This window comes from Xiphias gladius, chromosome 5 (assembly GCF_016859285.1).
Source record: "Xiphias gladius isolate SHS-SW01 ecotype Sanya breed wild chromosome 5, ASM1685928v1, whole genome shotgun sequence".
In the NCBI taxonomy this organism is placed as follows: Eukaryota; Metazoa; Chordata; class Actinopteri; order Istiophoriformes; family Xiphiidae; genus Xiphias; species Xiphias gladius.
The window spans coordinates 7,773,397-7,787,367 of NC_053404.1; the positions used below are offsets into that span (position 1 = coordinate 7,773,397).

Consider the following 13,971-nt stretch of genomic DNA (forward strand, 5'->3'; position numbering starts at 1 on the left):
AAAAAGTTACTTCCAAAAAAATAAATGATCAAGGAGCAAATGAACATGTGGGATCCAGCCGGGTAAGTGAACGTGATTAACTTGGGGGTGGGAGATGTGTGGGAGATGACAGGCACATGATACTAAACTGTGGGTCACACAGCCCACTCCACTAGTCACTATTCTAGTGTCTTCTGGCCCAATGCAGAGGCCCAACAGGAAACCCTCTGGTACTCCTGATGGCCACTCCACCTTTTTCTAAGTCTAACACTCCATCAACATCTGGGCTTTTTCATTCAATTCAACCCCATTAACTGTAACTACCAGTAATTCCGACAATAAGGTTTTAATTCCTTGGTCAATGATAAAGTCATTGATTATTCAATGGCATTATATAGTACTGCAGAATGAACACCAATCATGTTAATGTTATGATGAATTCTACTGTGACAGATAAAATACAAAAAAGAGTGGTGGTTTACCCTGACTGTGGGCCTCAAAAGTCAGCTTAAAGCCGCTGGCCTCATTACTGGCATCAGACAAAAAGTGAATAAAGAGGTGGTTGTCAGTAGTCTGGAGAAGGGATGGGGGACTTGAACGACAGAGACGTTCCCCCAGTAGTGGAGATGAACCATCCGGACCATTCCTAAGCTGTGGAGACAGCAGCAAGTGAATAATTACTGTGAGTGATTAAATAAACAATTTAACTAGCTGATTATTAATAGTGAATCTAAAACCTCAGAATGAGGGAAGTAAATCGTAAAAGAAAATAAAGTTGTTGTACCTGAGTAGTTTTACGCAGCAGAAATTATTACTGCATTTTAGATGTGTCCCCTCACCCAAGAGGCTTCATTCACACTATAACTGGTGGGTAAATTCCCTAGCATTTCAATCCCTGAATGGATCATTCAAAATTGAGTTGAGGAAATTGGGATCAAATCTTGAAAAATTCAGTTTGAAACTGGATGGGAAGGTTACCACTGTAAGTTGCTAATAGGTGGTAATGCATGTCCTTTCCTCTGATGGTTGGTCTGGTATGACATACTGTAAATGTATCATCTCAGGTGATTTGAAAGAGGAAAGGAGGACACCTACAGTTTGTCAAACTGGTACAACAATCCACCGAAGGAGGGGACTCATGACACACTCAGTGTGTGTACATGCACTTAAGTAAGCAGGTTAATCAGAGAAACTAGGTTACATGGATAATCTGAGAACACATTTACATACACTGTAGTAACCTGGTTCTTGTGAATCCACTTATATATACAGCAGTTCAGTTATTCTCCCAAGCCTCCAGCCTTATTTTGGAACCATGGCTTACTCATTTCAATTGTATTTGTGACAAAAGACACTGCGTCCTGAATTTTTTTGGTGTGTTAGTCTGTGGAGCAAACTGATGCTGTAAGAGGAGGGACAGAGAGATGGAGTGAAGCTTCCTCACATCATAATTCTGTCTGAATTTAGCAAGTATTCCATCTTATTTAGACTTCCAGAGACTTCCTTTTTAATTTCAGTTGTAGTCTGTCTTTGGATGGGATTACTTCAAATGCAGGAAAACATTGCTCCATGTAATTACCTTCCCATTATTCCACTTGCATTACTGTTACACTCCCACTAACTGTAGTCTTTGTTATGCACGTGTTCTCGTTAAAAGCCAATTAGAAACCTGGTTACCTGTATATATGGACAAAGAAATAGGCGCTCTCTAAGAAAAATCAGGTTTCTCTAGTCCTCTACCCTGATTACAGAAACCAGGTGTTTCTGGTTGTTTACATGACATTTAAGTTATCACCTTACTTAAGAAAGCTGACTCTAACCCTTGTACTTAAGTGCATGTAAACACACTGAGTGTGATCTTGACAAACCTTCACAGGCAGTTTAACTCCATTTCACACTTTAGGGTGCTTTCACACCTGTAGTTCAGTTCATGCGTCCCAGATCTAGGAAACAAAATTATACGTTGTTGCCTTTTAGTTCTGGTCTGCTTTGTATTCACACTGGGTTATTACATACAAACATGAAGTCATATGGACTGATAGGTAACTCATTGATTTGACAGTTTTGGTGACTGTCATCATCAGCCACAACATTAAAATCAGTTACCAACATCTTGTCTGGTGTACACTAAGAGTTCAGAAAAAATAACTATTATGAGTATTTTTGCTAAGACTGCAACTGGACCGTGTATACAAGAAATAATGACAAACAGGTAGAAATGGGAGAAAAATAGGCATTCTCTAATGTAATATTACAGGGGGATAGTTACTGTGCGGTTGTGTCGTTTCACTTGTTTAATTTACTTCTTTATTGGGAAGTGCTAACATAGACAAAGCAGGACACACTCTCATCACATTTATTTTTTAACTATTTTCATTCCCTGATGTACCAGGGAAAATCCCTGCTCTCACTTGATACATTGTACGTGTTACCACAGTTACGAAATGAATGCTTTCCTCAACACGTAACAATTTACTTCAATGACCCTCATGTGTTTTCAATGTGTGGCCCAAAAAGTTGGACAAACCTGATACTCCCTACGGTCTGTAGAACTACTGAAGTCTCTGGAATGATTGGCTTTGACTTAGTTATCATAGATATTCTGTGACCTGGATGATTAAGGCTGGAATTATACTTCTCCGCAGATATGCATAAGCATCACCATGGATAGAGAAGGGTGGTCTGGGTAACCATAAGTTGCAGCGGCTTGCAGAGGAGCTGTCACACATACCTCCAAATCTGAACTGTGTTGTGAGGGTGCAGACCTTTGCGTCAAGGTAACTAATAGCTTGACTCAATTAATATTTGGCGGTGGGTTTGAAACTGAGATGAAAACAAATGCATACCTGATACATACTGGTATAAAAGACACTGCCACGCAAACATATTCGAGCAACCCCCACTCCTCACAGATGTCTGACACAAGGTTAACGCGTGTGTAAAAGAACAACAGGGTTCATAATTAGTTAATGTTAATGGAGCAGTTAGACGCTGTACATAGGAACAGTTTGTATTTTGTAATTACTAGTTTGAAGAACTACATGTTCATAGTACCAGTAACTGGAAAACTTATAACCAATTGAAAATCTTATATTGATGCCACCTTGCAAAACTAAACTTTCACTTGTAGCACTATGGACCTGGTTTTGAGCTTTTATTCACAATATAAATATTTTGCTATCCATATGTTGTTTACCTCAAGGTAGTCTCCTGAGCTGCATCCAGTTCCATAGCCTTGAATCTGGAAGGGGCTCTGGAAGGTGACAGAAACCCTGAAGCCAGGTGTCACCGTTACATGCCAGCTACAGTCCAGACCAGGCAGGTAGTTCTGTGGGTAGCGGGGACTGCTCAGCACACCCCTGTCTACATGCAGAAGGCCACCACAACCTAAAAAGACATTACTGAATTAATGAATACTGAAAATTATTATGATCATTATTAGTAATAATAGAATTATTATTGTTGTACATAGTGACAGTTATAGAGTGTGACAGGAAATTTGTGGAAAAAGAATGGGATAAGAAATGGGAATCAACATTTTCAACGGCTTGAAAGATATGTAAGCCTTTTTCCCATGGAAAAGCTGAGATTTATATTATGTTGTTTATATATTTTATGGGGGAATGAGCACACCTGAGTGAAAATCCTGACCCAGGCATATTAACATCTGTGATTTATTATTGAACTATTAGTTATAGTCTACCCTGCAGCTGACAGTGGCCACCCCTTTACCACATTCCTATAGCCTCCTAGTGTGTGGGCAGGGCCAAATGATGCCCACACTCTGTATTGATTAGTTGTGGAGTACACCATAGCACTGCTGAGATGCCAGTTATGGATGTGTCAGGTGGTAGGGCTCTGGAAGGGCTGGTTGTCTTTCCCCTCTTTTCCCTGTCTTACACCCTAATTCCCTTTCCCACCAACCCCATTAAGCAACTGATGATGAGATGATAATCAGTTATTGGAATTCAAGATTTTGAATAACTTTATAGAACTGGAGAACAGTGTAGTATATTTTAACAGATTCTTTTAGTACTGTGCAAATTTCACAATGAAATGAAATGGATATGGTCATGGAATGTGCTGGAGATGTAGCGGTGGCTGCCACACATTCTGCACTAGCCACATCATAATTTTGGAATTAAATACATCTATTTTGTGCTAAATGTTGAGCATGTAATTTAATCAGCCTGTATATATACAGTATAAAGAGAAATAGGGGGGATTATTATTATTGGCTTTCTTGCTAAGAGTTAGATGAAATACCTCTCTAATGTCTGAACATTAATATGAAGATACAGCCAGAAGACGGTTACCTTAGCTAAGTGTAAAGACTGTAAACGACTTGTCTGCCTTTTTCCAAAACTAGGACTTGGCCAGGGCTAGTACATTCCTGGACTGTCTGCTGGAGGCCTGAAAACTGCTCCTGGCAAATTACTGTTTTTGACTGTCATAAAAAGTCTAGACACCCTGGGCATAAAGACTAGAGGCAGGGGGAAACAACTAGTCTGGCTCTATCCAAAGTTTTCAAAATCTGCCCACTACTAACTCACTAATTAACACATTATATCTTTTTTGTTTAATCCAAACAAAAAGCAAAGTGTGAAAACAACAAGTTGTAGTTTTACAGGAAGTTAAGTGGTAGAAATCCAAATGAGGGACAAATTAAAGGAAAAACCAACATAAAGTGTCCTAGTAAGGTGTTGCGCCACCACATGCCAGCAGAACAGTTTCAATGAGCCTTGGCATAGATTCTACAAGTCTCTCAAAACCTACCGGATGGATGGCACACCATTCTTCCAAAAGATATTCCCTCATTTGGTGTTTTAATGATGGTGATGGAGAGCGCTGTCTAACACGTCAGTCTAAAATCTCCCATAGGCGTTCAGTTGGGCTGAGATCTGGTGACTGTGAAGGCCATAGCATATGATTCACATAGATTTCATACTCTTCAAACCATTCAGTGACTCCCTGTGCCCTGTGATTGGGGGAATTGTCAGCCAGTTTCTCCACTAATTTTTTCAGGTTTTTTCCTTTAATTTGTTACCTGTCTGTATTTCTTGGCTGTGCCTTCCTGGTGTCTCCACTGGTTGCCTGGCAACCTCACAGTTGTGACAAGACTCCAGGAGGGCACTGCACCTTATAAATCCCATTTTCTGGTTAAAGGCGTATTAATCAGTACAGGAAAATAGCCGAACCACACAATAGTATGGTGTATAGTAAGTCACTGCTTCACAGTGCATAGAGCAGTTCCTGCCTTTAACTGATGCCTATTGGCATATCTTGAGTTTTTTGTTGTAGAATACTGAGAGTAACAAGAATATGATGTTTATAAATTTGCCTCTGGTGTATGACCTCTGGAGTAGGAGGCATTAAAGCCTCGGCCACTGACACTGCTGTCTGAGGAGAAGTGGATGAACATGGATTCTCCTGTAGACTGGAGAGAACCTGGAGGATCCCGACCACAAACACTGGCCATCACAGAGGATAGACTGGTCGCACCTGGGAACACAGACGTGAAGAAGAAGGGAATTACAAGATGTCCAGAAGAACAAAAACACCGCAGCATTAAAAATATACCAGTTACTCCATTCAGGTTTGGTTCATGGTCAGGTATCTACAGAAAAGGCTTTCATGGCTTACCATCTCTGATGACAAGGCTGTCAGAGTAGCAAGTGGGGTAGTCCTCCATGTCCAGAGACAAGATGTTAAACTCTACAGTTAAGTCTGTAGAACGTATCAACCAGGTACACTCCTGGTTAGGAGGGTAGTTTTCAGGCCAGCCAGGAGAATAGAGGAAGCCAGGAGTCTCCCCTGTCATTAGCACTCCACCACATGCTCCTGACACAGACACACCCAGAGAAAGAAAAAGAAAAAAAAACAAACAAACACTGGTTCGTTCAGACGATGCACATGCGATATTGACTTAATTAACTGTACCTTAGGTTCAGAGTGAACTGATACACACCTCTAACGTTAAATAAATTTATTGTACTTTTCATTTCATAAAATTAATCTTCCTTTTCACTTTCCTTTTTACTCAGTCAGGAAAGCAAGGTATACATACTGTATAATCAAGTAAGTACACAAATTCCTTAGCGTATACAGTATTGCTGTCAAAGCACATATACATACAGTATATACAAAACAGAGAAAACCAAATTCCACACCCATCATCCCACTCAACCATGAAAAAAAAAAAAAACAACAACAAGGGAGAAAAAACATTTACAGTAAGGGTAAAGCTTAGTGAGCTGTATAAGGCAAATCTATTCCAGTAAGTCATTGCTGGCCAATCACAATCAAAATACATGGTGATGGTAGACCATTCTTTCACAAATTAATCTAGACTTCCTTGAAATACAGTAAATATTCTCTCTTAAGGAAAAAATGACAGCAATTTTGTATGACACATTGATAAAGTAGGTGCATACTATATACTTCTATCCAAACATGCAGGATTGCAGGAGAATGTGCAGCATACAACTGTAACTGCAACTAAGCAATTTGAAATTTTTACCAGACAATAACATACCACCAAGAATACATTGTTTTGGACCTTTTACTATTTTAATGCTAAAAAAAAATGCAATCTCTGATTTGCATGCAGTTTATTAATAATCCAATATTACAATTCAAATGATATTTTGGCATTAATAGGGATTAAAAAAATTAAAATCCAAAATGGAAACCATTCAGTATTGAGGATCTTACATTCCTTACCCATCTTAACATGAAGGTAGTGAACCACTTTAGGTATTTGGCGATATTAAAGGCATGGGGAGGCCAAGATGTCCCAAATTTTGAAATATATTATTGGTCTTTCACTCTCTGTGCCCTATGCATTTGGCTTAACATAGCATCAGGGCCCATGTGGCACCCAGTTGAAGAAAAAATCATTCACCCTTATAGGTTGCAAGACCTCATGTATATCAATATCCCTTTGAAATTAGCCCAAGTTGGGGGTGGTGGCACTGTCAGTTAGGAGCATTATTTTCATTTAATAGCTATGCTCTTGAACACTTAAAGGAATTTTGCTTTGTACTTTTGTGAACAAACATTGTAAGTGGACATTATGTATTGGGAAAGATGTATCATTGGTTTGACTATCATTGGTTTCATCTACTGCAGCAGACCAAAAAGAGCTATGCTACTGACACATGTTCCGTTTTTAAAAAAGTACAAAACAACGAAAATGGATTTAAAGTACCAATATCTTCACTATGTTGTGTTGCGATTATTAAAATGAATACCCTACCTTGCTTACTGTATCCAACACAGATGTTTTCTACTTGTATTCCCTTAAAACTATTCAGATCAATACATAGTGCAATAATCAGTTTTATCTCAAAACTAAACACCCATGAATGAAATTACAAAAACTTTAGGTTCCCATAAGAAAAGATGCATTAGCCCTACCAAATTTGGGGCAAAGGAAACTGAGTGGATCATGTCGGAGTTGGAGCTAATAAATGTTGAACACCAGTTACTTTTACTTAAATTACTGCAATGCATAAAAGGTAAAGGAGTAAGAGATGTGTGTACAACAATAGAACAAATTGAGGAGGAGGGTGAATTTTCTGTGCTTACCCAGCCACTGAGAGACATGGATGATTAAGCAGACCAATCACAGTTGTTGCAGTCTGCGTCGCTGCGATGTATAGTTACATTTCTAGGGAGGCGCACGACAGGCTACAACGTAGGCTGGGTAGGCTACGTAGGTTATGTAGACTATGTAGGTAGGCCATTTGGGTATGCTATGCCCTGCCACGTGGGTATGCAATGCCCTGCCACGTGGGTATGCTATGCCCTGTATAGAATCGTTACCGTACAGGGCATAAACTTAAGGCCAGTCTCTAAATTCTTTTTTGAGACCAGTATAAACTGGCCTTAAGATTACAATGAACATTAAGATTACAGTGGAAATTAAACATACTGTTGTTGTAAACAGGCTTCTGGTGTTCACCTAGTTGAATATGTGGTTCAAAGCTTTATATTGTTGCAGCCTGTCCACACAGGTGTAGACACAGTGAAATTTGCATGAATTCTCTTGGGCACAATATCAGGCTCAATACACATAAATCCAGTTGTAACACGCACTGTTTAGTGTGTACACAAGCTGAATAATGATGTCTCCACAGAAAGCATTTCAGCCACATTTTTCTGTGTTCCACCTCATGCATGTCTGATGGAAAAGATAAGCTCCTATTTTTATCTTTCCAGCTGTCCATACAGGCCACATAATGACTCAAGTTATACGCACATAAAAGCGACCTGAAGTGTATTTTTACGCTCTAAGTCTTTTTTTCCTGTGTTTTATGTGCATAACTGCAGTGATTGTGTACTGGACTCTGCGTGCTACCAAAACATGGGTGACCTACAATTTGAACTGTGCCTGAATGCATCCTGGAGCACCTGAGGTGGTGGTAGGCTCAGGTGCTAGTAGGCCTATACTATATAGTGGTGTTATATAGGAATACCACCATGTTCCTTGTAATTTTCCTCCACTTCTCTTTTTGAATTTGCAGTAGCATACAGTTTGCATGTCTTACATGTGTAGTTTACATAAAATGGCTCAAAGGAACTAACTGTTGTGTCTGACCTGGTGTGATAGTGGGCAGTGGTCCAGAGTCCTGGACAGTGGTCCATTCCACGAGGAAGCCTCGTCCTCCCACCACTGAATCTGTCTGGAACTGCAGAGTGACAGTGCTGGCTGAACTCCTTAAAGGTGGTGGCAGGGCCAGACCACAGAATGTCCCGATGGGATAGTAATGAATACTGGGACCATCAAATATCTGGAGAGAAAGAAGGATTGAGGGCAGAATCGATAACATAGCATCATATCAATGGACACCTCCTCTGGACTGTCATCACCACCATCTCTCTCTTATACATCATTTACACTAAAAACTGTTACAGTGAGTTTGAAAACCATTACATTAAGATTGTAGAAGACACAGTTAAAGTGATCCCATTAAAAAATAGCTAACTATATGACATTGTGCACAATATCCTATAGTTAGCCATTTTTTTAACTGGTGAAGAAAAAAGATACTATGTACAATATATATTATTTAACATGACAACGCACACTGAGTCTGGGGACTATGATAGTATATAGGTTGACCTTGGGTAGTCAATATGATCTGTAAGAACATCCAGCAGCATCTTTTTTGTTTGATACAGCTGGCTAAAATTCACATCAACCAGTCTTTGATTACACTGTTTTATATATTTTTATCTCATCTTTTATTTATCAGCATGTTTCTCTCATGGTAAAATACAAAAAATGTTCTAAATAGGTAGGTAAATATCTGCAGCAAAATCACAGATACTCAACAGACAAGTCTGTTTTGCAACAAACAGTTGCTAAGAAAAGTAGATTCTATTTGGTGAGACAGCTCCCATAACCTATGTCCGGAGTTTCAAATCTCCTGGTTCCCTTTTAAGACAAAGTTACGAGATGTAAAAAGTCTTTCATTCACCCTTCTCTCTGTCAACTAAACTCTGTGAGGACAGGAAAAATGGGCTCTTATACCCATATGGGATCATGTCTGTTCTACTGCTACACAACCAATTGCCCTCTGGGGACAAATAAAATGAAAATGAGGGATCCAGCTCTGCTGGCAAATCTATAGTATGTATAACTTGGAGTGTCATATACTGTACAACAGAAAGATGACACAGGTTGAGGGGAAAAATACAGTGAATACAATGGGTCAGAGGACTGAAGCCTTTTTTGTACGTGGTATTTGTACCCTCCCCCGAGGGGAAACAAATTCAAATTTGCTAGATTATTCGGAAGCACACTAGTCTGGAGTTGTTGCTCCTGATATGGTTGCAGAGTATGTCATGAGCTATTGTGTCAAAAGCAGCATTTCACACAACTGTTCAAACTAGAATATGTGGGAGTGTGTCAAAAGCTTACCTTGTTAAGTTTAAAATTTTAAATGAGTGGGGTTGACTATAGACTGATGTTACATTACTTTTAATGCTGTGTATCTCATCAACTGAAAAACACTTGATTTATACCTTGATGTGCAATCAATCAATCAATGCAATCTAATGCATCTGTATCCATTTTAAATCAGCCAATGAATAAAAACTCAGCTTATTACTGTTGCAGTGAAGTACTATGTGAAATAACACAATGCAATTCATTACGCTTAGACACAATGGCGCAAACATTCTGACTATAATTGTAATAGGTTAAATAAAGAATAAAATGTGATTTCACAGCACACATAATCTTACTTTGAGCTGGTCATAGTAGCAGTCATACAGGTCCTCAATGTCCATGTCCAAGAAGCGGATCTGAATGTAGCTGTCTCCCTCCACAGTTATGGTCCAGCGGTAGTGGGCATTATTGGGGTACATTCTGGGATATAGTGGGGATGCTATCTGACCAAACTCCCCCATCATTTCATTACCATACACTGAGAAACAGTGAGGAAGTCAAAAGTTATATTTCTTATTCTCTCTCAATTTGAGTCTTATTATTTATTTATTTATTTTTAGTCAGACTTACCATAACTCAATAGATGAATAAACAGAGGTGTAAACACCACAGCTTGCATACATTGAGACAGCTATATCAGTAAGATACAGTAGTTATACAAGTGATCATTGCCGCATATGTTTGTGGAATAATATGGTGGTGAGTTCTGTTTCATTCTTCCTAACCACCATATGTGGTGTGAGGTACTTGGATATCCATCACATGCATGCAGGGGAGGTTGAGACCTTATACCAACAAAGTTAAATGTATGACCTGGGTGACGCAAATGACCTGATAAAATCGGGTAACACCAAGTCTCCTTTTCAACTACTCGCCTTACCGCATAGGTTAAGTACACTGTTAGCATTTGCTAGCGTTAGCTTTTCACTGCCTATGCCAATAGCCGCGTAACTGATCAGTTAGAGCTATGTTCTGCCCTTCAGAGACTGCCTCTTCATCTCTGTAGATCTGCTGGGACAATGCTTAGAGGTTTTTACTGCAACCTCAGCTACAAATTTTAGAGACTGTAGTCCCCAACGCTTAACTATGTTCTCAATGAGCCAAGCTGCACTATTTGATGGGATGAAACAAATACACAAATAACATAAATTAAATGACAAAAAGTAAAACTTAAAATTTGATTCTTTTTACCATACTGGTCTGATGCCACCTGGGGGCTCAAATTATTCCCGTTGGGAATTAGTGATCACAGATGCCTCCCTCTCAGGGTAGGGCACCATGTGGAACCACAGGACAGTCAGCAAGACCTGGAGCCCTCAGCAGCACATAAATGTGGTGGCGCTACAGGCACCAAACCTTGATGTCAGACATTTTCTTCTATTTTCATTAGTTAACAGTCTTTTATATGAAACACCAAGAGGAACCAATGGAGTCTTGATTGATCTGCTCTTACCTCATTGCCCAACACCTCCTCTCCTCCTAGAGGCTTTCAGCTTTTCATATCAATTTGTCTATCAATTTGGCAGTATTTGCTCTGCAACCAACTGTAGAGGAGCTGTATCCTAACATCAGAATACTGTATCCTGTTCAGGACCTGAGAGATGACAGCTGTAGTACAGTAAGTCTTTTTTTTTTCAATAAATTTATTTTTATTGAACTACTGAACAAGATATCCAGATATGTATAAACAGCATATGAAGAAATCTAGCAACTCCTTGGACAAATCTTAGTTACTTCTGTAGACGAGAGTTGCCAATATTACCTCTCTCTGGTCTCATTCAATTGATTGCACGGCAGCTGCAGTCAATTGAGTGACGTCTAACTTTCTCTCTGAGTTATCATTTTACAAGTAAATATAACGGAAATCACAGCACAGCCATTGTCTTTTTTACTTATGTGTATGGTGATTTTGTCAGACAACTTGTTATAAAACCAGGATTTTATCTATGCAGAGCAGCAGCTTGGAAATGGCTTGGAAGTAACTGCTGGTTAACATGTAGTCTTAAACGACCGTGTTTCAGTCACTATTTCATACTTGTTCCATTGTCTGACAACAGAAACAGAAAAACGTAAATGAGAACAGCTTTATAGGGAATTCAGCTGTATTAAAATGCTCTGTATGTGAGCACAGAGAGTAGGAGAGAAGCAAACAGATAAAGGGCAGTACAGCCATATACTAGGTTTTGACCTAGTCTTGTTTCTAAATGAGTCGTATATGCCCACCTTAACCCAGTGTCCATATACTGGTGGCAAAAAATAAATAAATAACTACTGGTTTCCAAACATTATGTCATTTTGGACACATCCAAAACAAATGTATGAGAGTAGCTGGTCCCTGTTTGTGTCGGTCCCATGTGGGATCAAAATCTGCTCTGATCTTACAGTCTTACTTTAGATCAGGGAAGCTGATGTACACATTTGAACTGAACTACTGCATGTTTGAGGCAGATGGAGGTTGAGTAGCTTCTATGTATTATTTTTTGCCAAAACTCATTTGAAATGTGTTCATTTATATCTTCCTCGCATTTATTTTGAAGTTTTTCTATTGTGGTTAAGTTGTAAGCAGCTCAGAGATGATACTCATTTTCTATTTTGTATCTGCTTTATATTTAAAGATTGAGTCCAAAGAGATAAGAAAGGACACAAAGGAAAGAAGTCAGAGTTATAGGCAATAAACTTTCTGATCTGTAGATACCTATAAAAAATGTTCTCTAGGAATATTACATTTTTGCACTAGCTGTTCAACAGAACCACAACTGTTGTTAATATAAGGATCATATTTTTCATGTTTCAACCATGTGCTAAAAGCCTCATCCATAATTGATTGAGTAAACATACAATACCTATCAGGGTGGTGCTACAAGAGATAAATCATTAAGTGCAAGATGATGGCTAAATTGATTCCATATTTTGACCATATAGGGCCTTTGTAATACACTTTGTTTAATCCACGGTTGTTTCTTATTATTCAGTATATTAAATTATATAATATATTCAAATTATTAAAAAGGATTTTGTAAAAAAAAAAAAAAAAGGAAATTTATTAATTTTAATGGCATTTATCCCTCCACCCAAGGCGAGAGGCAGTAAAGATACAAATCCAGTTTATACTGGTAGGTACTGGGAAATAGTCGTATGCACACACTCTAAGTAAGACAGTATGCTCAGAGTTCGATAGCCTGTTAGGTCATTATCATATTACTCCTGATTCCCGCTACCTGTGGGCTTTGAAGATATTTGCTGCGGCAGTTTAATTAAGTTACACAACTTTTAGTGCCAATTATGTTAATAATTGTTTTGCATTTTTGTTTAAATACTTCTATCATCTCTAGGTTACTTTTTATTTCTGCGACCGTCATGATACAATATATACAAGAGTTGGTAGAGTTTTGTGTATTTAGTGTAAAAATACACATGTAACATTATCACAGTAAGTTAAGTAAAAAGACTTCTTGATTACATATGTTATCAGGTTTATATAGCCTGCTGTTTAATATTTTGGGAGGATAATGAAGGATATTGTTTAATTTCCACCTGATACCAACATATCATATTAGTGTTCCCTGCACTATTGTGACCTGATAGGTGCGAAACACCCAACACTGGAAAACTTGAAATACTCAAAATAGTTGATACATTTAGAGTTGCACTTGGTATATAGCAATAGAAAAAACAGTTCAACATGTTGGTACTATAATGGAGGGCTCTATTGATGAGAACATTTTTTGAAAAAATCCGAAGGGTATCCATCTGGACCCTGCAATTTAGCAAATTGCATACTTTGGATTGACAATTCCATTTCTGTAGCAGAGATTAACTCCTCCAGATCAGCTGCTACGTCTGCACTTATAGTGGGGATGTTTACATTTTGAAAAAAGGTCTCTAAGGCTGAAGCATTAGCCGGTGAGCAGTAGGTGTACAAAGACTGATAATAGTTACAAAAGCACGTATTAATCTCTGGGTTATCAGTACACTTAACATTGTGATTTTGAAAATAAAGTACTCTGTTTGTTTGATTGATATAAGGTTTTATT

The 13,971-nt window shown here is 38.6% G+C and overlaps 1 protein-coding gene across 1 annotated transcript in view; it reads right to left on the reverse strand.

Annotated features, from left to right (window-relative positions):
• Positions 1-13,971, reverse strand: part of cubn (cubilin (intrinsic factor-cobalamin receptor)) — a 154,874-nt gene that overhangs the window by 42,146 nt on the left and 98,757 nt on the right. Inside the window, exons 38-43 of the mRNA XM_040126653.1 lie at positions 10,234-10,415; positions 8,582-8,774; positions 5,623-5,820; positions 5,335-5,481; positions 3,176-3,366; positions 462-630 (exon numbers count right to left, since the gene is read on the reverse strand). Of these exons, the coding sequence (XP_039982587.1) occupies positions 462-630; positions 3,176-3,366; positions 5,335-5,481; positions 5,623-5,820; positions 8,582-8,774; positions 10,234-10,415 (1,080 nt within the window). The remainder of the gene's footprint in view (positions 1-461; positions 631-3,175; positions 3,367-5,334; positions 5,482-5,622; positions 5,821-8,581; positions 8,775-10,233; positions 10,416-13,971) is intronic.